The sequence below is a fragment of the Trachemys scripta genome, chromosome 2 (genome assembly GCF_013100865.1).
Source record: "Trachemys scripta elegans isolate TJP31775 chromosome 2, CAS_Tse_1.0, whole genome shotgun sequence".
NCBI classification, from domain to species: Eukaryota; Metazoa; Chordata; order Testudines; family Emydidae; genus Trachemys; species Trachemys scripta.
This window is the reverse complement of record NC_048299.1, coordinates 254,832,531-254,858,291: the sequence shown is the minus strand read 5'-3', so window position 1 is coordinate 254,858,291 and position 25,761 is coordinate 254,832,531. Positions and strand designations below refer to the sequence as shown.

The 25,761-nt window shown below is 39.0% G+C and overlaps 1 protein-coding gene across 1 annotated transcript in view; it reads left to right on the top strand.

Annotated features, from left to right (window-relative positions):
- The window catches only part of CSMD3 (CUB and Sushi multiple domains 3), a 1,107,808-nt gene that overhangs the window by 396,460 nt on the left and 685,587 nt on the right, over nucleotides 1–25,761 (top strand). The window contains exon 7 of the mRNA XM_034759587.1: nucleotides 10,329–10,640. Coding sequence (XP_034615478.1) covers nucleotides 10,329–10,640 — 312 coding nt within the window. The remainder of the gene's footprint in view (nucleotides 1–10,328; nucleotides 10,641–25,761) is intronic.

Here is a 25,761-nt window from a genome sequence, read left to right as displayed (position 1 = left end):
CATATTTAATCTGAACAGAGATAACTCAGAAGTGTTTTCCCTTACAAACAATATATTTATTCCCTCAAAAGATGGCCCTCACTTATTCATTCTGAAACAAATTCAGCACTAACTAGCTAATGGCAATATGTTATCACTGAGTTCAGTAAGAAATATACTGGTATTCAACTCTTGTCATATGAAGTGCTTTCCTTTATTAGTAAACTGTATTATCTTGTGGGCCAGAAAGAGCACTAGAAAATGGAACAATCACTGAAAAGTGAAATTGTATACATATCCTATGTTATGTGAATCATTTGCTCTGATATATTTGATAACTCTAGAGGTGAAGATTATGGAATTGTATAAGTAAATTATTTTCTAAAAAATGCCCACGCATTGCTGAATTACTCTCCATTACTTTTTGGTGGGGGGAAATATTTTAAATAATGGAATTGAATATTAGGGCTTTTTATTCTGTCCGAAGCATCAATCAAATTCAGATATGATACTAATATAAATTGGCAGAGTACTTTTTTTTTCTGAAAACCTATTTAAAGAAAAAGACTTTGCAAGAGCTAAGAATGTGTGAAGGGCAAAACGTAAGTGTTGTAAAAGCAAGCAAAGAAAAATACTGTAGACATTCTTAAGATAATCTTCCTTGTGTTGAATAAAATTAGTTTAGATAAAATTCACGGGGCACAGGACCATCCATGGAAGTTTTTGGATTAACTTTGTGGGGAATGGTTTATAGAAACCTAGAGATTTACCAATTCTGGGCTGTATGTAGTTTTTCAGTTAGACTGCAGTAGAAGAGACTAATATGAAAAATATTCAAATATCTATCTGATTTTTGTCTCCCCAAATAAAGAAAAATAAATGCCAATATTATTATTATCTATATTAGTTAATTTCAGCTTCTGAGTTATGTCTTCAATTCAAAATTAGAGGTAAAGAGAAAAAATCAAAGTTTAATTTTGCAAATCTGCGAAGACATAAAAATTGAAACTATAGACAAGATCTAACAAGAGATCACCCTAAAAATTAAGTGATTATAGCATTGTGTTACTGTGTTTGCATGGGAAATTATTTACAAAATATTTTTGGCAAGTAGTTCCTGGTCTGTGGTTTGTTTGTGAGCATGTAGTAATCAAAATGGAGGCTAGTGTGTCTGGACACATACATCATATGGTATCATTTTGTTTTCTGATTGAATGAATGCAATTAGGTTTTTACTGTGACTACTAATAATTATACATTTATAATTCACTTTTAATGATTATTCTGCAATATTATTTTAAAATAGTTTTTTTCAATAAATAATCCTGCCATAATGGAATATACTATACCTCTTCCAGCATTCTGTCAATTTCAAAAAATGTGTAGCACTTTCTTTATGTCCCTGTTGTATTGTGAATAGAATTCCATTGGGAGAATTTTTTTCTTGACCCTAGTTGATGGTTTGAGTGTCCTAAAGCAGAAGACTTGATACCTTTATAATTTTACCTTTGCTATTGTAACTTAGTAGGTGCCATTGTTTTTCATAAGGACTTATCCTTTGTAAATCCTGCTAACACATTTTCCTAAATAATATCCTGCAAGAATGTGTTCCACAAGTTGTTATATGTTGCACTAAAGCATTTCCTTTTGTTCATTTTATATTTATTGCCCTCTTGTTTTTATTATAGGAAAGAGAAAATCCATACGTCCCTTTGCTTTTTTTCAATGCCATTCATTATTCTATAGTCCCTTTATAATAGTCTCATTTGTTTATCCTCTCTAAACTGAAAAATCTTAATCTTATTCTCTTGGAATTTAGAACTCCACTCCACTGCCCACCACTTAACACCACATTCCTGTGATTAGTTTGATTTTCCTTCCTTGGACCATCTCAATTTCTATGTTCTATTTAAAATAATTAAAATCGAGTGATCTAAATTGGCTGCTCTAACCTGGGTTGTTTTGGAACTGCTCCACAGGGGCTGTTGCAAGAGCCTGGGAGGTTCCTGGAGCACGGTTCACCCCAGCCTCACCCCTGCCGCTCCCATTGGACATACCATATACTGTGGGTGCACGTTAAATATTTGTACTAGTTTAAGAGTTCTTACCAATTCCCCCAGAATTCCCCATTTTAAGAATAGGGAACCCTCTCTCAGGGCAGTAGAGTCTTTTAAAGAGCAAGCACAGTAATTGCATTATATGATTGTCTATATTATTCTCTCACCCTAATATTTTCCCCTGTGTTTACTTCTGCAAACCAAGGCAACTTTATAGTCTCCATAGATCTTTTTTTCCTGATTGCTTACTATAACTTCAGAGCCCATCAATATTCAATTAATTTAAATTGCAGCTTACATAGTGCATTTGTCTATGAGGAATTTCATTTGCTATCATGCTGCGCAATTACCTAGCTTTTTGTTAGGTCCTCTGAATTTTCTCACAATCCTCCCTACTGTCTTCTGACTAACCTAAACAACTTGTGTTTTCAGCAAGTTTTACCAATTAACTATTGTCTTCTAGGTCTCTAATAAATATATAGAACAGCACTAATGCTAGCACTGATTTCATAAGAACACTGCTATTAACCTCTTTTAGTGATGACACCTGGCCATTCATTCTGATTCTTTATATTTAACCAGTCTGTAATCCAGAATTACCTCTTTATGTCATTCTGAAGTTACAAATGTTCTTTAATAACCATTTGTAAAGGAATTTATCAGAAGTTTTTTGAGAGCATAAAGAAATTATATCCACTGTTTTCCTTTTCCTCAATTTTGTTGAGTGTTTTAAGGCATTGCAATAGATTGTGGTGCCATGATTTACCATTAGAGCAGTATGTGTTGGTTGTCTCTATCGTTATACTCATCTAGGTGCATTAAAGCTCTGCCCTAGATTAGCTGTGTCCATTGTTCTTTGAGTACAGTTTAGGGGAAGGAGGTGAGGGACTACAGAGACATCAGCTGCAGCTCATTGATTATGAAAACAGTTCTCTGCTGGCCCTGGCAGATTCAGGGCTGCTGTAAAGGACATTGGCTAGCTATAGCCTCTGGGGATATTATACCAGCCAAGAAGAACTGGAGTGCTGCCTTTCCAGACAAGCACTCTATTCTGGGCACCACAGGATGGGTGATGTTTGAAATTGGTACACTGGCTCTGCACCACCTGGAGACACTCTCACAACAAGGAAATCCCCAGTATTTTTCCAGCCTCTTTGTACCCCCAGATTATCACAACAGGGCTGGATCAAATAAGCTAATAAATATGTATTAATTTTCTTAAATACTTTTCTCAGTATTTAAATAAGCATCATGAATCTATAATTCCCAGCATCACCCTTCAACCTTTTTAAAAAATGGACTAGCCTCCAGTTCTGCAGTATAGTAGCTGCTTATAATGATAAATTGCATCCCTTTGTAGTGATTCAACTTTACATTATTCAGAACGCTGATGAAAACCACATTTATTGCAATTTAATCTGTCAAGGTTATCAGTCACTTAAATAAGTGCAAGCAGGTTGGAGCAGGAAGTTTCTCTTTTTGTGTATGTACTGTATCTAGCTGTATCTGAACTCAGTTGAATCCTCAAACATTACTGGAATACAAATAAATGATACATTTCATGTTTAAACATGAAACAAATTTCCCTAAAATATGCCACAGATACCAACCTGATATAAACAATAAGTTCCCTTTTGAAAGAGAATTTTTAAGAAGTGTAAATTATTTCTTTGCATTTGGCTTCTCACAGGCCTGAGTCCATCACTTGGCCAATGTGCTCTACTGCATATCCTTAAGCTTTTATCTGGGCACAGGAAGTCACCAATTACTCTGTTCTAGTTCTCAGGCATCTCCTCAAACCTGCACATGATGATGTGAAGAGGGAAATATTGTTTCCCATGGCCCATCAAACAGTTCTCTCAGAGAGTTTGTAATTCCCACAGCACTGCATAACATGTGTCAGTCCAGGGTTAGGATCTAGTGATGGACTTTCCAACAAGGGAAATCTTGTGCAAATATTTCTGTCACAGTGTAGATTGGGCCCTTTAAGAGGGAACTGGGCTGTGGTGTTAGTGATGATGAACATTTAGAGTGACCACTAGGAGACAAAGTGCAAGGCGGTAATAATCTGTAGGCAGGAAACAAAGTCAATCTTGCATTCACCCCATTCATGGTGTGCTGGGTCTCTGTAATTGCTACATGGTCCAGCCCACCTGTGCCTCATTAACAGACTAGGTAGGGCCTGGTAGAGGGAAGCTGGGCTCTGTCAAAAGCCAAAGAGAGGAAGCTGTGACAGAGTTAAGAGGCTGATGCAAGCTGTAGAGAGCAAAAGGCAGGAAGGCGGGGGGAGTGGACAAGGTAAGAGGAGGATTCTCTTCTGAGTAAAGGGAAGAAGCCCTAGGATTAAGTATTGTTATGAATTATATATAAATAAGTTAGACCCCAAAATGGGAATGTTTTCAGGACTCTGGACTGGTAGAGTTTATGTAAGGAGCACTGCAGAAGGTAAAGTGAGGCAGGGTGCCTACTAAGTGACCTCTGGCCACAATTGGGGCACTCAGGTGGCAGCTGGCCCTGTTATAATCTCATTTAAGTTTCATTCTGCAATATCTCTATCCTATTTGATTCCCTCTGTACATTCTTGGTGTGAGGAGCCAATAGCACTTCTATGGTATTTTTCTCTTCTAACTTTATTAGTTTTAGGCCAGTTGATTGTCTTTTTTATTCTTACTTGCAAAAATTTGTTCCATTTTCTTAGTTATGCTTGGGGTGGATTTTTAAAGGTCAGGATTTTTTTGGTTTGATTTGTGGGTTCTTTTTCCCTACTCAAGCTCATGCACTTTGGTTTTAATCATATAATTTACTCTCTCAGCTATGTTGCTCTAAATTATACCTCTTTTCATAATGATCTTTGTTCAATAAATGCACTATTGATTCACTTAAAGTATGTACATCTAATGAGATTTCATTCCTTCCTTTTTTATAACTTAGATTCTAAATACATCAGGTCAAATAAGCTATCGTTAAGCATCCTCTTCTTCGATTATTTTGATTTTAATTTCGTACTTTTTTTCCTTGAAGCTTCTTTTTCCTCTCTCTGTCTTTAAAAATCTCCTTTTTTGAAGCTGAGTTATACAACTCTGCCTCTTGGTAGGAGAACCCTCTGTGAGGATATCACAGTTATATTATATTATGGTCACTGCCAATAATGGCTTACCCATAATGAATTCTGATCCAATTCTTTTGTATCACTCAGAAGCAATTACAAGTGGCCCCTTTTCTTGTATGCATCAGATAAAACAGTTTGGTTTTGAGAAAATGTTTTATTTCCAAATGGGATGGTCAAGCAGGATGGTTACATTTGCATACTGGAAGTCGCCCATAATTACACTGCTAGTATTTTCTGTTGCCTTTTTTTCCCCTCAAATTTATGACTTCACCAATGGAACCCTGTGTACATTCCAGTATTTGCTTCTGTAAATATTTCTATCTCTAACATTTATTAATAATCTACTTCCAGGGCTATGTCCAGCTATCAGTTGCTTTCCCCACTTTGCTAGGCTAATACTGATGGGGAAATAGAGAAAGTATAGTTACAGAGCAGAAAGCAGCCTCAGCACCTGCATAGACCAGAAAGTTCATGGGCCTTCCATATACCTGCAGGACCCAAAGTTTTAGAAGTTTAAGATTTTGGAGCAATGTTTTGTGTTGCTGTCTTGTATAGTTCTACAGCTTGTCTGTCATTTTAGAATTTCCCACACAATATTTCAGAAATAAATGAAAAGTATTAAATCCACTTGGGAATTAATGCATGGTTGCTCTTGCAAGATATTGCCATAAATATATATGAAAAATACATATAACGTTAAAATAAACTTCTTGCTGGCTTCTCCCTGCTCTTCTGACACAGGGAAACCTCACAGGAAGTGACTATTCTTCAGACAGTTGCACCCTTTTCTTCTCATCCTGCCCAGCGAAGTTGGGGCGGCTGCTTTTTGCAGCCTTCAGGCTCACTTTTCCCATTGCTACCCACCCAGCACAGGGCCTGCTGTTTGAAACTCCCTTTCTCTCCCTCTGCAGACAACAGATTGGCTGCCAGTCAGGCTGCTGAGCCCTCTCCGCTCTTGACTGTGATAGGATAAATGAGGTTGAGTTGCTGGCTATATAAAAATGTTTGGTGAATGCTTGGCTGTGGAGGTGGTTGAAATGTTTCTAACTATCCTTATTTCAACAAAAAATTGACATTTTCATGCAACATTTTAATATTTCTGTCAAAAAATGGAAAATTCTTTTTTGAAAATTGAAAATGTTTATAATTTTTTTTTTAAAAACCTTCACAAACATGTTGGTTTTTCATCAAATTAATGTAAGAAACTCGTTTACCATTTTCCAAATGACTCTCTTTGGCTCTCTGTGACTAGATAGTAAGGTGACCATCTGGCTGTCAATGCCTGGAGAAGGGGTGGAAAAGAGTGAAAGGTGAGAAGTGTTATATGCCAAGATGTTATGAAATAAACCACTGAAGAAAGAAAAAGAAATATGAATACTGTGTTTAGAACCAGCTAGAGCACTGGACTTAAATTATGACAGAGTCTGAAGCAAAGTTCCATTTCAACCCCTAGACTATGTTATGCCCATATACCTTTGCAGTTTCCAGGTAGTTCTAATTTATATAGACATCTTCTAGCAATTTTATATATAGGAATTTTATCACACCAAGCTTTGTATTTTTACAGATTGCAAGTAAATACTGCTTACAGAACCATTCATGTAGTATAAATTCTCAATTGTAACTTACATTGTTTATCTAGGGTAGCATAAACAGAACTCTGGCTTCATCTTGATACCTTCTGCATTAACTCAGACCATGCTCCATTTGCTTTTTTACTGATCTTCTGCATGAGTCCATTTTTGTGTTGTAAATTGATGTGACCGAACAACAAGTCAAAGGTTTTACTTGAAGGTAATTTTGTGTAGCCAGTCACTACAGTTTTCAGTGCACAAACCATTGGAGCTTTAAGTAAGTGGCTTTAAATAAGTGGTATTTTGCTCACTGAAGGTTTTCAGATGGGGTGTTCAATAAGTTGTAGCAATTTTTGAAACGCCATGCATCTAGTATTATACAAACTGGCTTCAAACCCTTAATATAACTTGATTTTAAATTAGATATTGGTAGTAGCAGAAACTGCCTCTTTCTCCACAAGTGCCAGCATGGTGTAAATCAGTGGTTCTCAAACTTTTGTATTGGTGCCCCCTTTCACACAGCAAGCTCCTGAGTGTGATTCCTCTTATAATTTAGAAACACTTTTTATATATTTAACACTAATATAAATGCTGGAGGCAAAGCAGGGTTTGGGAGTGGAGGCTGACAGCTCACGACCCCCCATGTAATAAGCACAGGATCCCCTGCGGGGTCATGACTCCCAGTTTGAGAACCCCTGGTGCAAATAATATTTGTTCATAGTTTGAAAGCTTCAGGTATCAGTTATATAATTAATCATGTGAAAGGCTCTTTGCTTCAAAAGCAACACTACTGTGTTCAAAGCCATCCCTTTAGGGAGAAAAGGAGTTTGTGTGTGTTAACCACAAAAGCAGTTTAAGTCCTATCACGTCACGAAACATGACTAGTGCAATCTTTCAAAATTGTTCATAACTGTGGCTCCAGCCTGCTGCTTTTTTCTAGAATAAATAGTAATTTTTATTTATATTGGTGTCATCCTGGTTCAGTTAGTAAAGTTTTTTTTTCCCCCTCTTTGCTAAAAAGTCATCCTTTTTAAATCTGTGTTTTTCCCCGGTGTTGGCAAGGTCTTGCAATACTTCAAGGGGAAGTGCTGCTGCACTGTTTAGAAGGGCTGTACTTTGGAACAGATACCAACTCAAGATTCCTTTGGTCTGTAGTCAGAATAATGCTTGGCATGTATTTTAATTACTGTCCACATGGAACTTACAGATCCTGTTACTGTGACATTTTTCAGAAAGAGCAGCAGAACACCAAGTCTTCTGCACAACATTCCCCATGCAAATAAAACTGATTTTAATGTCAGACAGTGTGAGCTGTTGAATGCATAATGGCTGTTCCATTTGCCTACACTGTTACTACATTAAATTACTTTATAAAGATATTTGATACAATATATCTTGAGTATGAAAGGTGGGGAAGGATAGCTCAGTGGTTTGAGCATTGGCCTGCTAAACCCAGGATCGTAAGTTCAATCATTGAGTGGGCCATTTAGGGATCTGGGGCAAAAATCTGTCTGGAGATTGGTCCTGCTTTGAGCAGGGGGTTGAACTAGATGACCTTCTGAGGTCCCTTCCAACCCTGATATTCTATGATATACCGCCAAATTCCGTTCTGTTTCTCTTATTCTGTTTTGTAATGTGTAAATCTTTTCCCCATAACGCTGAACAAAAAGGCTGCATGACTTTCCCCATGCAGTATTTATGAGAACATTTAGATGCATACAGGGGGCAGGTTCTCAAAGTCTGGTTGGTGGGAACACAGCTAGACAGTGAATATAGAAACATGGAATGTTATCAGCTGAAAAGGATATCCAGAAGCCTTTACCAATTACTGTACCAAACCACTGGTCAAGCTCTGTTTAAAAAAATGCGCTTCCTTTAAATCTTAAGATTGTAGTATAAGGCTACAAAGTTCACACTACACTGGCTTTAATTATTATTATTATTATATATTTGCATTGCAATTTCACCCAGCAGCCCCAGTAAATGGTAGGGCACCCCCTTGTGCTAGGTGCTGTAAAACAGTGGTTCTCAAAGCCGGTCCACCATTTGTTCAGGTTCGGCTGATCGTGACTCCCACTGGCTGCGGTTCACTGCTCCAGGCCAATAGGGGCTGCGGGAAGGGCGGACAGCACATCCCTCGGCCTGCGCTGCTTCCTGAAGCACCGATTGGCCTGGAGCGGCGAACTGCGGCCAGTGGGAGCCATGATCGGCTTTACCTGCGGACGCGGCAGGTAAACAAACCGGCCCAACCCGCCAGGGGCTTTCCCTGAACAAGCGGCGGACCGGCTTTGAGAACCACTGCTGTAAAACACATAATAAGTGATGATCCCTGTCTCAAAGCACTTGCAGAAGCATTGACAACTCTCCAGGATTGTCCTGGAGTCTCCAGAAATTAAAGAATAATCTTTAATTAAAAACTATGTCATGTGACCAAAATTGGCAGCCCTAGCTTGAAGTCAAATATGTGGCAAGTGAGAATGAGAAACAGAGGATGGAAAAGCATGGGGTATAAGCACAAGAGTAACACAAATAAGTCCATGTGACTTACATAGTTTACCTATTGTACAATTTGACTTTGCCAGATACACCTCTACCTCGATATAACGCTGTCCTCGGGAGCCAAAAAATCTTACCGCATTATAGGTGAAACCGCGTTATATTGAACTTGCTTTGATCTGCCGGAGTGCGCAGCCCCGCCCCCCCCGGAGCACTGCTTTACCGCGTTATATCAGAATTTGTGTTATACCGGGTTGTGTTACATCGGGGTAGAGGTGTAGTTTAAATATTGTTTAATTAAATCATCTCCTAACTGATGTTCAAGCAAATACTTATTGGTTGGCTGATTTCTTTTAAGTATTATAGCATATGTGATCTTGTGGTGGGATCTGAAAGATGTGATGGTGTTGGAGGAGTATATGTACCACATTCATTAAAGGTTCTGTATGGTACCAAGTGTAAATGGCTATGCAAAATGATTCTTTTATTAAAACATTTACCTTCTACTGCCCTTCTGTCCTTTTCCTTGTCAGGAGTGAAGTGTCTTTCATGTCCTTACTCAAGCAACACTGGAAAGACTGGAACTTAGAGTTTTTTTAATCTACATTTGAGAAAGTTTCAAGCTACCACAGCTGTTGGAGTAGGATGAGAAAGCCAGCACCACCTCCATAAGCTGTGTTGTACTGCTGTCAGCCAGTGTCAGCTTTGCTAGGGTAGTTAGCATTGTTCAGTTGCCCCCCAACCATATAGATGTAGTTATATCTTTTGTTTTAGGTAGGCTGTCTTCAGGTGTGTGCTGGCAGAGAGTGACAATGAGTGACATGTTGCTGCCAACCTGGTTGGTAACCCAAGAAGTACTGTACTTTAGTTTTTGCAAGGTATTTTAAATTCAAATATGATGTGTGTAATAGTCAGTACAGGTACATCGTGTTTACTGACACACAAATACGTTCTGATTACCTGCAATTTTTAAAAATAAAGTGCTATGGACTCTATCTCCATTTCAGTTGTCTTTACTGTGGTAAACAGAGGGAAATTTAATCTAATAAATTGTTCAGAAAAACACAATTCAAAAGAAAAAGTTAGCATCCAGTGCTACTATGTGTCCCACAGGTTCTTCCAGTTTGACCAAAACTGCCTCCACTGGTGAGTTAGAGGAGCATATTGCGGCTACTACTGGTGCTATTACTGTTGCTAGCACATCTGCTGATGTTACTGTATCCAGTGTTACTGCTGTCACCAACCATAGACTTTCCGAAGAGCAGCGAGTGCAAGCTATGAATCTCAGAAAATCAATTCTGGAACCCACCACTTCCAAGGAAATGCTCTCCCTTCATCAAGCAAACATACAAAGTGCAAGAAGAAGACCAAGAAATGCTGAGCAGATAGAAAGAACTAAAGAACTTGCAGTTGTTACTCATCGAGGTATTGGAAATTATTTTACTTGTGCCCATTGAGTTACAAACACAGGTATTTCACACAAGCAAATGGTGAAAGGTCAGTTACAGAATCAGACAGCGAAACTGAGTCAAGTGGTGAAAACTAAGGGACAGGTTTTCAATCAGATTAAAACTGAAGAAAGGAATGTGTGCAGTTTGGATTCTAAAGTGGGCAGAGGGATGGAAAAGTAACCTGTAAGAAACAGCTGTAGTAACAGAGAAAATTTGGTATAATTATAGAAAGGGAAAGAGACAGAGAAATGTAGGGCCTAATTATGGTTACTCTTACTCTGATTTATATTATTGCATCTTCTGATTTACACTAGTATAAGTGAGATCAGATAAAGTTCAGAAAGGGGACATAAAAATTAAACTAAACATCAATGCTATATATTTATTCAGCAATAACCAACTATGACACTGAAAAAAAGTACATTACAAGCAGCTGTGGTATTCCCCTTCCCCCCCCCAAAAAAACCCTGCTGATATCCAGATTTGGGGGGGGGGGGAAGAAATCTATAACTGTAGTTTGGCTTTTTTAAAACATCAGTATGTTGTCTCTCTGCCAAACAAAAGTTAATGAATGAAGCAGAGTGGGCAAAAGGGGAATTCAATGTCAAACGCTAATAGCTTAAAATTGACATCCTCCTCTATCCAAATGACTTAGTCCATAAAGAGAAGCAGTAATAATGAGGGATTTTTGGAATGTAAACAAAACAGTCTATTTTAGCTGAAAGGTAAATGACTGCCTGAAATAATGGTTTTAGAAACAAACATAGTTCAAATTCTTTAATTTAATCTGCATATAAATTAAAATATAGAGTGAGTGTCACCTAATTTGCTATTTCATGCCAGCACCTAAGAAAGTTCACGGTAGGAGCAGATAAATGTTACATTAATTGCACCTATTGAAATTTTGTATATATGCTAATCCATAGGTTCACGAACATCAAATTTGTATGTAAGTTGTTCAATAGCTGCTAGTTTAAGTAACTTTCAAGTGAGAAATCTGTTGTGAACTTATCACAAACACACAAGGTCAGATACTCACCTGATATATTTTGGTGTAGTTCCATTTTCTTCCATGGATCTCTAACCTGTTTATACCAGCTGAGGATCTAGCCCTATAGTATCTGAAAACATTCTGCACTCTGAATCAGAGAATTTGAAATACTAGAGTGTGAGCACTGGACATACTTTTCACATGAAATGATAAAATAAATGTAATAATTAAATACAGAGAGCCACATTACACTCTTGTTTTACATTGGTGTAAATCTGTGGTATCTTCATGGATAGTGTGTAAATGCGTAGAATTTGGCCCATAATAGCTATATGAAAATTTACTTGAAAATATCTTTGGTCAGAAAAGATAGTCGGAGGAAGGGTCATGCTTCATCAAATAAAAAAAAGCTGTTCCAGGCCGTTATAATAATGTTTAGAAACACTTATTGTAGCACTCATTGAGCATAGTCATTTTGAACTGATGGTGCAATCACACATATGCAATCCCTTCTATCTACAGTATGTGATCTCTTCAACAAGATACATTGTCCTTTCTGCTGCTTTCCTACTGTCTTTCCTTCTCTAAACTGTCCTTTCAGCCAATGCATCTTAAAGAGCATCTAAAACATCATGTTGTATTATTATATTAAAATACAAAATCTTCTGTTAGGAATGAACAAACTATTAGAAAAAGATGAGAAAGCAACTGAAACTCTGAGATATTATTATTTATTAAATATTTATATTAAAATAGTGACAAACAGATGAAGATAGTCTCTGCTCTAGAAAGCTACTTTGCAGAGCCCAGCCCAAATCTAGTTTTGTGTGCACAGAAGTTCAGACAGGCAGTTTACTACTGTGTGTTCTTTAAAGGCTGCCATTCTCTATGTCAGCTGTTATAGTTTAATAATAGAGGAAGTTATCTTTGCAGAGTACTGTGGGTCCTTGTGCCTATGTGGAAACCCATTGATTTCATTGCAGGCTCTGAATACTTCAGAAGCCTGTCCAAGTTATTCTCTATGCAGGATTAGGGCCATAGCTTGTAATATTTGTATGGTTTGCTAAATAAGTTGAATGAAATGTAATATATGTATTTATAAATATTGTTTTATAGTATTTGAAACAAACTTAAACCACTGAACTTTAAGAGGTTCACCCCCATTACCTTCTTGACAAGTATGAAAATGTCTTTATTTTACTGAATCCAGTACATTAGTGCACTTGTGGTGTATTATCTTAGCATCCATCAAGTTGCCATTTGGCATTTTACTTCCCACAATCTTTTAGGCATGATTTTACTTTATAATACCAAAATTGTACTGTACCTGTTTATGCTGTTAATACTGTTAGCTGTACATACATATTGTACACATATGCCATTTGGTTAATGGTCAAAGTCATATGTAATATGGTAGGCACGTAAAATTTGTCATAATTAGATAACCTGCAATTTTCTTCAGTATGGTTCAGTTCATTTCAAAATTCTATTCCAGTTCTTGTAGAGACCACAAGGAGATAAACCGTCTTACTGCAGGTCATAAGTCAACTAGTAGCTGATGCGGTTAGGAAGAAACTTTTCTTCTGGGCAAGTTGTTCCATAATAGTTCCCCAGGGAGTTTCCTGTACCTTCCACTCAAATATTTGATATCGGCCACTGACAGAGATGGGTTATTCGATTTGGTGGGCTACTAGTCTGGCCCTGCATGACAAATCCTATATTCCTATGAAATTCTTTAAAGTCTATAAGCAAACCAAACTGTGTGGCTCTCCTTTGATACCACATTACTGTCTGACAGACACCAAACAATGTCAGTTCTTCTTCTGTATATGGTAATATTTTCTGAATTCTTGGCTCGAACGCCAAAAGTTAAGAATTATGTTCTGAAAGCCACAAAATCTATCAGTAAAATATGATCCACTCTTAGGAAGGCAAAACATACTTGCTCTCAGAATGTTTCATTTTAACCTATGATTATGCACAGCTATGCACTTTTCCCTATGTCCTAGCATATGTACATTTCCCTAGGTGTAGCCTACTATTAATATTGGGATCATGGCCATCTGCCGTTTGAGCAGTAATGATTGACAAGGAGAACATTTTTCTGACAGTTGATGACCAGTTAGAACTGACTCATTTGTCCCCTTCCCCCATTTTAGATCATTACTAGCACTTTAGTAGGGTGGGGAGGGATAGCTCAGTGGTTTGCACATTGGCCTGTTAAACCCAGGGTTGTGAACTCAATCGTTGAGGGAGCCATTTAGGGATCTGGGGCAAAAAAAAAGGTTGGGGATTGGTCCTGCTTTGAGCAGGGGGTTGGACTAGATGACCTTCTGAGGTCTCTTCCAATTGTGATATTCTATGAGTAATACAACTCTCAGTATTCAGAGATTTACATATGAAACCAATCCTGCACCACTGAAGTCTATAATAATTTTGCCATTGATTTCAATGGGAGCAGGACTTTTAAAGTGTGTTGTGTTTGCCTTTGGGGTGGCATTGATATTTAATTATAAGTAGATAGTAAGCACCCTATCCCTACCCTCGGCTTCAGCAATGCTGCTCATGTACAGCCTTGCAGGATCAGGGACTAAAACTGTATCAGGTTGTTTGTTTGTTTGTTTTTTAACAATGGCTCAGAGAAGTTTATCTAGCTCCCTTCCCACAAAACAAGAATAAAAACTCTTGCCATGAATAATTTGCCCTCATTCAGATTGTACATACCTTGAAACAACAAAGTCTAGTGCTAAGTTGACCTGAAGCATAAAACAGTAAATATGTGAACTGATTTATTTTCCTCAAACATGAAAGAAATAAGGGAGAAAGTAAACCACCCATTTCCTGCAATTTCCTCTCTTTTAAAGCAATTACATCCTGGGAGACTGGCCATCAATACATTAATCACATATGTAAAAGATACTTTATCACTGCTGGTCTTTTTCTACTGTCCAACTAACCAATGTCCAGAGAGCTCAGAGTGTGCTGGTAGCTTTAGAATTACTGTTGCTGTGATTCATGTCAACTGATGATGATGGGCTACAGTAGCTATTGTGTAATAGACATGACACATACTCCTAGTACAGTACATCGTTTCTGTTACATTTAGAGAAAATTCAATGATTGTATGTTCTTTGTATGAATTTTCAATATCAGGTACATCTCTTGGGGTCTCTCAGCCATTAAATATCTTCCTTAATTTGTATCCATAGTCTTAATAATTTCTATTCTGATGCCTCTTACACACAGGGAGCAATGAAGGGTGATTTTAAATCCTTGTTTTTAGTGGATACTTTCCTGGTCTATCAGCATTTTCTAAAACTGAATACTTATTTTGGATACAGAGTTAGGTATGGATCCAGTACCACTCATGACAATGGCATATTATAATTGATTTAACAGGGAACAAGGTTTGGGCCACAGTACGTGGCCATTAATTTAAACTTGAAAAAAATACTTGGCTCTTATTTTATGTGAATTGGATACTGTCACAACAACCTAATTTTTGTCATGTGGACATGTTGATGCTTCAGTTCTTGTGTCTTTTGAGGGATGGGGAAGAGTTAACTGTTTCTTTTAGGTGATGCCCCAGAAATGAGAGCTTTCTGGAGGGATTTGAATGAGAAGATAGGAGAGGTTTAGTGAGTCAGGATGAAGGGAGAATATCATGGAGAGTGTTTTATCAATGATGAACATTATGAGGCCTGATGCTCATTTACATTAATGCCACTTTACACCACCATGGTTTTGTGGGCATAAATTATATTTACAACCATTTTAAGGACACTTTTTACTGCCAGAGCAGGGTCAAGAGGGCTTAAGATAAAATCCTGGTTCCTACTGAAATCAATGGGAGTTTTGCCACAGTGTGAGCAATACAGAAGAGCTGTCTTTTCTTTGTTCACTTTGTTCGCAGACAAAGGCATAAGGTTAATTTGAAATCATTTTGATTAAACAATGAAGAATAATGATGAACAATCCCTGTCAGAGTCTTAAAAATATTTACAGCAAAAACAAAGTAGTGAACTTTCTGTTTTGGAAAGTTTAAAGTTGAACTACATGTTTACAGCAACATCATCTGCAACACACCTTTGGGAACCCTTTTCCTCCCCAGAGACAGCAGGTCTACCCCAGAAAGAGGCATGTATCCCAGAGGAGGAGGCATTCGGGTCTTGGGTTTGGTCAGATGACACGCCCTTGTCTGAAGCTCCCCAGACATCCATTTTGACTCCTTTGTCCAAAGCTATGGTCCTGTCATCACTCCCTTTACCCTGCTTCTGTTAGGGACAGGCTGGCTCGCTTTTCGATGTTTGGGGCTCAATAACAACTGACAGCTGAATCCTAAACACTGCCAGGTTGGTCTATGTTGTCCAGTTCCTCTCCACTTCTCCCTTCCCGCCCTCCCCATCCCTCTTTAGGGACCCTTCTCATGATATACTGCTCCTTAAGCAGGTCCAATCTCTGCTGGTTTGGGGAGTGGTGGAGGCAAAGTAAAGTACTAAAGAGTAAAGGGCTTTATTTCTGGAACTTTCTGGTTTCCAAATCCAAAGGAGGGGTAAGACCCATTCTTGACCTTTGCAACTTCAACAAATATATCAGGTACATGAGGTTCCGAATGGTCACCCATCAATTATCTTCCCTGCATTATCTCAAAATGACTAGTTTGGTGCACTGGACCTCCAGAACACCTATTTTCATGTGGCAATTTTACCAAGCCACTGAAAATACCTCTGATTTGTTGTGGCGGAGCTCCACTTTCAGTACATGGTCCTTCCACTCTGTCTCTTCTGCCCCCAGGGTGTTTACCAAGTATATAGTTGTGGTGATGGCATATCTCAAGAAGAAGGAAATTTATATCTTTGTGTCTGGATCACTAGCTGCTGAGAGCCAAGTCCAGAGAGGAAGTTCTTTATCATGTATATGCTACACTGCTTACTCCACTGTCAGGTTGTCATCCTAAACACCAGAAAGTCAACTTTGGTTCCCACTCAGAAAATTGAATTCATTCAAGACTTCATAGACTCTAAAAGTTTGAGAGCATTTTGCTGACCAACCGTTTTCAGGCGATTCATCACCTTTGTCTCAGTCTGCTGTCTCAGCCGTCCATGACAGTTTGGATGTGCCTGAGGCTCTTGGGCCATATGTGCACTTGCACGCAGGTGGTCCAGTTTGTTAGACTGTGTCTTTGCCCCCTTCAAATATGTCTTAGGATGGTGTACTAGCACTAGAAAAAGATTCAGAGAAGGGCAACTAAAATGATTAGGGGTTTGGAAAGGGTCCCATATGAGGAGAGATTAAAGAGGCTAGGACTTTTCAGCTTGGAAAAGAGGAGACTAAGGGGTGATATGATAGAGGTATATAAAATCATGAGTGATGTGGAGAAAGTGGATAAGGAAATGTTATTTACTTATTCCCATAATACAAGAACAAGGGGCCACCAAATGAAATTAATGGGCAGCAGGTTTAAAACAAATAAAAGGAAGTTCTTCTTCACAGAGCACACAGTCAACTTGTGGAACTCGTTGCCTGAGGAGGTTGTGAAGGCTAAGACTATAACAGCGTTTAAAAGAGAACTGGATAAATTCATGGAGGTTAAGTCCATTAATGGCTATTAGCCAGGATGGGTAAGGAATGATGTCCCTAGCCTCTGTTTATCAGAGGATGGAGATGGATGGTAGGAGAGAGATCACCTGATCATTACCTGTTAGGTTCACTCCCTCTGGGGCACCTGGCATTGGCCACTGTCAGTAGACAGGATACTGGGCTAGATGGACCTTTGGTCTGACCCAGTATGGCCATTCTTATGTTCTTATGTACCATCCAACTCTTCACCCCTTGGACAGATTGGTCCATCTCCCTCGACTTGGCCTGGACATTTTGCATTGGTAGACCCTTCTGGAAACTGTATGTCAAGGTGCTCCCTTTATCCAACCCCTGCCAACAAGATCTGTTGTCACTGATGCCTCCTTGATCAGCTGGGGAGCACATCTGGGGTTGCTGAAGGGTCAGGGTGTGTGGTTGAAGCAGGAGGCCTCGGTGCATCAATGTGCTGGAGCTTTGGGCCATCTTCAATGTTTGTCACATCTTTGCAACCCACATCAGGGGCTCAGTGGTTCACATACTTATTGACAATACCACCAGAATCATCTAGCAGATCATCTCAGCAGGAATTTTAACCTGAGTCACAAGTGGTCCCTGCAGGCATGTGTCCTGCAAGTCACCTTTGCAGTTGATGCATTCTGATGATCGACCTGTTTGCAACAAGAGACAAAGGAAATGCTGTCTCTTCTACTCCTAAGGGGGCATCAGTCCAGGCTCCCTGACTGACTCCTTCCATCTCAGCTGGCAATCGGCCCTTTTATATGCTTTTCCTCCAATCCCAATCATTCCACAGATCATCCTCAAACTGAAAGTAAATTGGACCAGGCTCCTCATTTCCTTGGCGTGAGGCAGTGTTGGTTATCTTTTCGTACTGTAAATTCAGCCTCCAATATCCCTTACTCTCCATCCCAACCTGCTCTCACAGAATCAGTCACACTTTGCATCCCACACTCAGCTCCCTGCGTGGCTACTCCATGGTTAAATGAGAAAGAACAGCAATGTTCGGTGGCTGTTCAACCGATCCTATTACTCAGTAGTCAAAAATCCTCTATCAGGATGGTCTATTCGGCAAAATGGAAGCATTTTTCACTGTGGTCATTGGTCCAAAGATTTGAGCCAATATTGGCCAGTATCCAAGACATTTTGAAGTATTTGCTGCATCTTCAGTGCTCACTTAGCTCATTGTGGGCGCATCTAGCAATGATCTCACCCTTTCATCCACCCATTCGTGGAAGATCAGTGTTTTCCAGAGCCATGGTGACTAGATTCTTGAAAGGAATTCTTCCTCTCCATCCACCAGTACAGGAACCAATTCCCTTATGGAACCTTTACACCACCTTGGAAGTCCTGATGGGACCCTGCTTGAGCCTCTGGCATCCTGTCCCTTTTCTCTCATGTCAGAAAACTGCGTTCCTTGTGGTGATAACATCTGCAAGAAGAGTGTGTGAGTTGCAGACTTCGATGGCAGAGCCTCCTTACATGCCATTCTCCAAAGACAATGTGATGTTGGGGCCAAACCCAAAATTTGCATCTAAAATGGTCTCTCAGTTTCTCTTAAACCAGGCAGTATATTTGCCTGTATTATTTCCTAAGCCACATTCATTCCTGGAGGAGCAGTGTCTTCAAACATAGTCTGACATACAATGTCTAGCCTTTTTTCTGGACAGGACTGAACTTTTTTGGGACTCCCCTCGTCCTTTTGTGTAGTATGCAGACCATACAAAGGGACAGGCTGTCTCCTCACAGACAGTCTCTAAGTGGATAACTTCCTGAGTCAAGACTGCATATGATACAGCTTCGGCTATGGCTCCTCTATGGGTGTGAGCACTTTCCAAGAGACGTCTAAGTGACGTCTCAATATTGGATATTTGCAGGGCTACCACATTGTCATCAATACATATTTTACAAACCATTATGCTAAAATAATTATGTGACTTCTACCACAATATTATCTAAACAGCTCAGTCTTTTTAATTCACTTATCTTCACAGCAGCCCTCTGGGGTAGGGCAGTGTTTTTGTCTCCATTTTACAGAGGGGGAACTGAGGCACAGAGGCTAAATAACTGTCCAAGGTCACAAAGGAAATCTGCAGTAAAGCAGGGAATTGAACCTAGGTCTCCAGAATGCCCGAACTCCTGGGCCATCCTTCCACCTTCAAGTCAATGTGGGTTGTATTTGTCCTTAACTGCAAAAACTCCTGCACTTCCTCTACATTCTTTTGGGGAATTCCTTGAGTACCTTCAAATACTAAGGTAAAATTATTTAGATATCTAAGCCAACTGGCAACTTTTAAGAGGGATCACTATGCCAAAATCACATGATCATGCATTATAAATGATACTATCTAAAGTAATTAAACAGGTCCCTGTTACTCACACAGGGTGACCAGATGTCCCGATTTTATTGGGACTGTCCTGATGTTTGCTTATTTGTCCCACGTCCCGAACTGCCCTGATATTTTGCCTCCGCTCACAGGCAGAGTGGAGCTCGGAGGGGGCTCGCGACCCCCCCCGCCCCCCGACTCCACCCCTTCCTTCCCCCCATTGGATCCATCCCCAAATCCCCTCCCTGGCCCCGCTTCCAGCTCTGCCCCCTCACTGCCCCAATGGATCCCTCCCCAAATTCCCGCCCTCGCCCCGCCTCTTCCCCCAATCACGCCGAATTCCTCCTCCTCTCCCCTCCCTCCCAGACTTGCGCTGATCAGCTGTATGGCGGCGCAAGCGCTGGAGGGAGAGGGGAGATGGAGACAGAGCGGAGGCAAGCTGGTGGGGGGGCGGGGCGTGGAGCTCCGGGGGCTTTTTTTTTTTTTTAACACCCCCCCCGCATCCCGATATTTTACCTGTGTGATCTGGTCACCCTACACTCTCAGTCTCAAGAATTGTAGAAGCTATCCTTTGCTGACCTCATCAGTCAAAGAAATGAAGGAAACTAAGCCATTTCGGTAATTACACAGATATTCAGCCCACCTATCAGACAAATTTGGGTTGTTAGAATGGAAGTGCAATCCCAACCTTACATACTCATATATTCATGAAAAATCCTTACTTCAGAAGTCTCATTGACTTTGAGACCTAACAAAATCAGCCATCCAGAGTGAACAGCAGACCAGCCCAGGACATCTTCTAGAAATTTCATTGTATATGTCTCTGACAGTTGTCATGGTGCCAGCATAATGCTATGGCATGTACTGATTACTTTTCAGAATAGCATTAGAGGGGTGGGGTGTTTTGTTCTAAACATTCTTTAATGGTTACATATGGTCAAGATGTCCTGTAGTGGCTCAAGAGTGTGAGTACCAACCTCAGAGTAGACTGTTAAGAAGCAGGGTTTTGTACTTAGATTTCACCAGCCAATTATCAAGTAAAAACTTCTCAGGCACTAGAACAGCCTTTAACATGAAGTCACAGACAGTCCCCTGGGGCACTTTGATCTGTCATGCCACCCAGCTAAGATTTCCTTTGTGATAAATGATCCCTGACACCAAAAATCACATGAATATTCAGGTTACTCCCAATCTGAGTACCCCAAGTCAATTGCACTTTAGATCTTACACCAAAGACATCACTTGCAGCCAGTCCTATAATAAACTATCTAAAGAATTATTAACTAAGAAAAAAACCATACAGTTATTTGCAAGGTAACAGCAGGTAACATAAACACACCGATGAGTTACAGTCTTAGGTTCCAAAAGATGATAGAAACTGCTGTAATATGGAAGCCCCATATGTCCTTCAGGGCTAACCCAGGCTGAGAGGCTGGGGATCCCTTGCTTATGCATAGAATCTTGCCCTCCCAAAGTCCAAGTAGCATAGAGGTACCGTTTTTTTCTTGTCAGGGATTTTTATTCCCTTCCCCCCCTAGAGTTCAAGCTGATGGGATGAGTTCACATGCACATCAGGGTGGGAGAGGAATGCAATTAACAAAGTACTCTTTGATGTTCCACAATGGCTTATTTAGTTTCAACTGGACTTTCTTTGTAGGCAAGACCTAATACCATCTGTATGAAGCCAGCATTTTATGTTAATTAATGTTTCTTTCCTGTTTCATGACTCACACAATTACAGAGAATTACAATGCAAGCACTTAATATCACCTTATAATGTGGGTACAGATGTTATAAGTGAGATTAATACATGCAGCATGCTACAAGCATTTCATGAAGTCTAAACACATTTTTATAACTCTAATACTATTTTTACAACACTAACACAGGGTGAGGCAGATGGGTTTTAGCTATGTATTTATCAGTGTTCAGCTGAGGCCTAGGGGCCTTGGCGTGGGCTGGCACCTGCTTTGTCAGCATCACATACATTTCTTGAGAGTTCTTTTCTAAGTAATAGTAAAAGTGTCCACTGCTTTAGTCCGTATATTTAATTACCTGCAATGACACATTATTAGAGATAGATAGATAAATATGCTGATAGAGAAACTTGTGTTGGTTTCCTCCCACATTCATTGTGGGAATGTTATGTCAACTGCTGTTAGGCAGCCTTAGTGACTGCCTTTTTCAAATATGAATTGTGGTTATTTTTCAAATCGAATTATTCCTGTATGCAGCACTGTTGACTGTATTCTGCATACCGATTCCTTATAGCATATTTATTTTGTTGACTGTAATTTCTACAATATATTTTAGTGTTCTGTGTTTTATTATGTATATCTGCTTCTATAGCTGCTGTGTATTTTTTTGACATATGATGGCTTTATTTTCCATCTTTAATACATATTCTATTTTCTTTACCATAGGATTTTGTTGTAACTCAAATATTTTATTACGAATAAATAATTATAATTAGCTAATAATAATTTACCATTAACTTAACTATATATTATATAAAATACACATAAACACAAAGGCATCTTAATCATTTTCTGTTTCCTTCATTTTAAAAGTTTTTCCCATTTGGAGAGAGATTTCCATGCATCTGTGATGGAGAATACCAGTAGACCCAGTAAAAGCTTTCAAATTATTCAAAATCTTATAAACATACCATACAATCTATATATGTTTCTTCATCACCTTTTGCGCAGTACTGTGCCTATATTATAAAATATATGAATAAATCTATAAAATCACATGAAATTCTTCATTGTGTATGTTCAGACACAGATTTGGATATTTCATACTCATATCAATCTCTATCATAAACCTCTTCTGTATATTAGTTATGACTTCCACCTGAGGCAGTAAACTATGTACACATCAACAGCTTTTTTTATTTTTTCCCTGGAAGAGGTAGTAAAGTGGGAATATTTGTAATATACTGTTTTGTTGACAACTACAGTAGAGTGATATTCATTACAGTTTCAATTCCGCTCCATATAGGTCACATTTTTCAACAGAGGCTAGAGAACAAAGTGTTTTGTTTTTCTTTTGCAGGGACTCATTAGTGTACATTTAACTCAAATAAAAGCCAAAAAAGACATTTAAAATTGCATATTAAATCACATATAGCATATGCCATGTCATTCAGACTTATTCTCTGAAAGTTTTCATAGTTAGCTTTAATCTTAGGATATGAGAATATATATGCTTAAAAACTGCTCAATTAAAGTATCTGCATCATATTAAAAATAAAGACAAAATAAGTTACATTTTAACTTTTTAATGTAACATGTTGTGTATAGAATTACATCTTTAGGTTTTGCTTCATTGAAGCATAAAATAACGTACATTGAGTTATCAGAGCATTTCACTTTATGGAAGGAAGTTTACATCCATTCTCATTTGCATTTTATTCCATTATGAATAAAACTGTTTGCCTAAAGGGGAATAAACTATAAAGTAGCCTTTAGTCAGCAAAATTATAAGGCATGCAAATAATTTTTCCCCTCATTCTATCCATTCAACATAATTATGTTAGTGGATGGCACCTTGATTTGGATAACTACATTTTATATTTTGCACAGGGATAATGAAAGGTTATAAATTGTTTTTTTTATAATTTATTTGTGTGCCATCATATGATCAGTGGGAAAAGCACAGACATATTAATTTATGGAACCTAACTTTGTATAAGCAGAAGGAGTTGCTTGAGGCAGAAATCTTCTTTACTCTGTGTCATGAATTAGGCAATTTTCCACATGGGGCATTTGCCTAAATGAAGAACAGGAGTCACAAGGGGAGGGGGAGAGGGAGGGGCAAGGAAGAGTACTCTCCCAAGATTTATGCACAACCGAAATCCAGTCCATTTCAAACATCAAAATGTAATGGCAATAAGGGTATATCTACACTGCAGTTAAACATCTGCAGGGTCCCAGGCCATGGGCTCCAGCCCGACTCCAAACATCTACACCTCAGTTAAACAGATCTATAGCCCAAGCCCCGTCAGCTGACATGGGCGAGCCATGGATATTTAATTGCAGTGTAGCCATATTCTAAGAGTAGATTGGACTCTTCTTCATAGTCTGATTGTCCCTTTTCTTAATGGCATGTGTTGTTAAGCAGCAAAGTAGTCAACTATTGGGACTTAAACTCTGAAGGCTGATGATTATTTAACAGTGAGAGTAATTAACCATTGAAACAATTTACCAAGGGTTGTGATGCATTCTCCATCACTGACAATTTTTAAGTCAAGATTGGATGTTTTAAAAGATATGCTCTAGGAATATTGTTGGGAGAGGTCTAAGACCTGTGTTTAAAATGGAGGTCAGATGGGGTGACCACAGTGGTCCCTTCTGGCCTTGGAATCTCTGAATCTGAGAGTTATCATCCCTTTGCAATGAATAGTGACAATAGTTCACGTCTCCTACTGATATTTTTTTCAGGCTGTAAAACGACTCAGACAGACATTGCTCCATCAGTTGACGTGTGGCTCACGGTCAAGATGTTTTCACCAAAATTAGGGTCAGAGCTAATTGTTCTATGGCAGCCTCCCAAAACCTATTAGCTGACTGAGCCACTATGAGGGGGCCTAAGTAGCTCCCACACTATTATCTCTCTCAAAATCCTTTAGCCATTAGTGGGTTATTATGGTACAGTTTCTATATATGTTAGACTCCTTCTCCCGTTCCTCTTTAGGAATCATGACGGCCCCTCCCGTACTGGCGTTACTTCAAAATCTTGGTGCAATGAGAAAATATATTTGGGGTGGAAGAACTTGCCCCTAGATCCTCATAAAAAGGGATCACAGCTGCCTCTATGACAGCATCCTCTATATTCCCTTTCCTCCATGGTGGCCTCTCAATTGGTCCTGGGAATTGCTTGGAAAAAGAGGACATGAAGCAAAGAAGCTGGGAGAACAGTTGGTGAGCTGGAAAGGAGGGTGAGGGGCATGCACATTGCTTCCTCTTCCAATTTGTGATGATTCCTAAGAAAAAGATAATTACAGCCTCAAACTTTGTCTGCCTACAGCCTCCTCTGCAGCAGAGATCTCCCTAAAGGGTGTTCTTAGGCAAGCATGGCTAGCAGGAATCCATGGTAGCTGGATTTCAATGAAGCCAAGGTGCTAGAAATAGGTGGTTTGCCAGGGGCACAGAACCTTCCATTTATCTCCCACCATGTGTTCCATGGCCTAACCTGTGTGCAGCACCTGTAACCCTGGTAGGCATTGGTTTTTCCCCCAGGGATGCTAATCACTTAGAAATTAGTTAAAGTAAACAGTGTACCCCACCCTTCTCAGGAATTTAGTATTATGTATTTACAATACATCATTTAAGGATTTGTTTTTAAAATTCAATCTCCTTCTCCACTGTCTGGGTTGCAGGTTGGTATGACTTGAGATAGGCTTGAGGGGAAACAGAGAATGAAAATAAAAGTGTTTTGAGTTCCACCTGTATCCATCCTCAGGGAAACAAGTGGCCTGTATCTCCTTGCCTTGCACCTTGTGTAGTTATTTACACCAGGGGAAAACGAGTGTAAAGGGGCATTATCTTAATCTGGTAACATTCTGCACTCACTCTGCACTGGTGTAAATACACATGGTGCAGGGCAACAAAGAACCATGCCCAAACAACTTGTCATTATTTTTTAGACAATTATAGTCTCTCTGCCTTTCTTTGAATATTCCTACTACCACAGTATTGTAGGATCAAACTCTCCCCTTGTTTAGAAATGTATAACTTCTATTGACTTCACCATCTCAATTAAGTCTATATATATATATATATATATATAAATATTTTTTTTAAAGCTGTGGTAAGCTACATTTATAGTAAATGGAAAATGGGGACTCCATTAGATTACTGTGTCCATACCTGCAATAGTCAAGGTTGCTGTGGAACTTGACAGATTCCAGTTTTCCTTTTATTGTAGATGGACTCAAAGGACAATTTTAAAATAAGGAATACATCATTCTATCATTTTTCCTGTGATTTTATAAAAAAGATTTTCTTCAGGTCTGGAAAACTAATTTGAAGTGACACTACTAAATACAAGGTTTGAACAGGATGTTTAGCGTAAGTAGTTAACACTCTGTTCATATCTTGTACTTAGTAGTGACACTACTATTTAGTAGTTAATAGGACCGTTAGACCTGAATACCTACAAAACACATTGTATTGAGA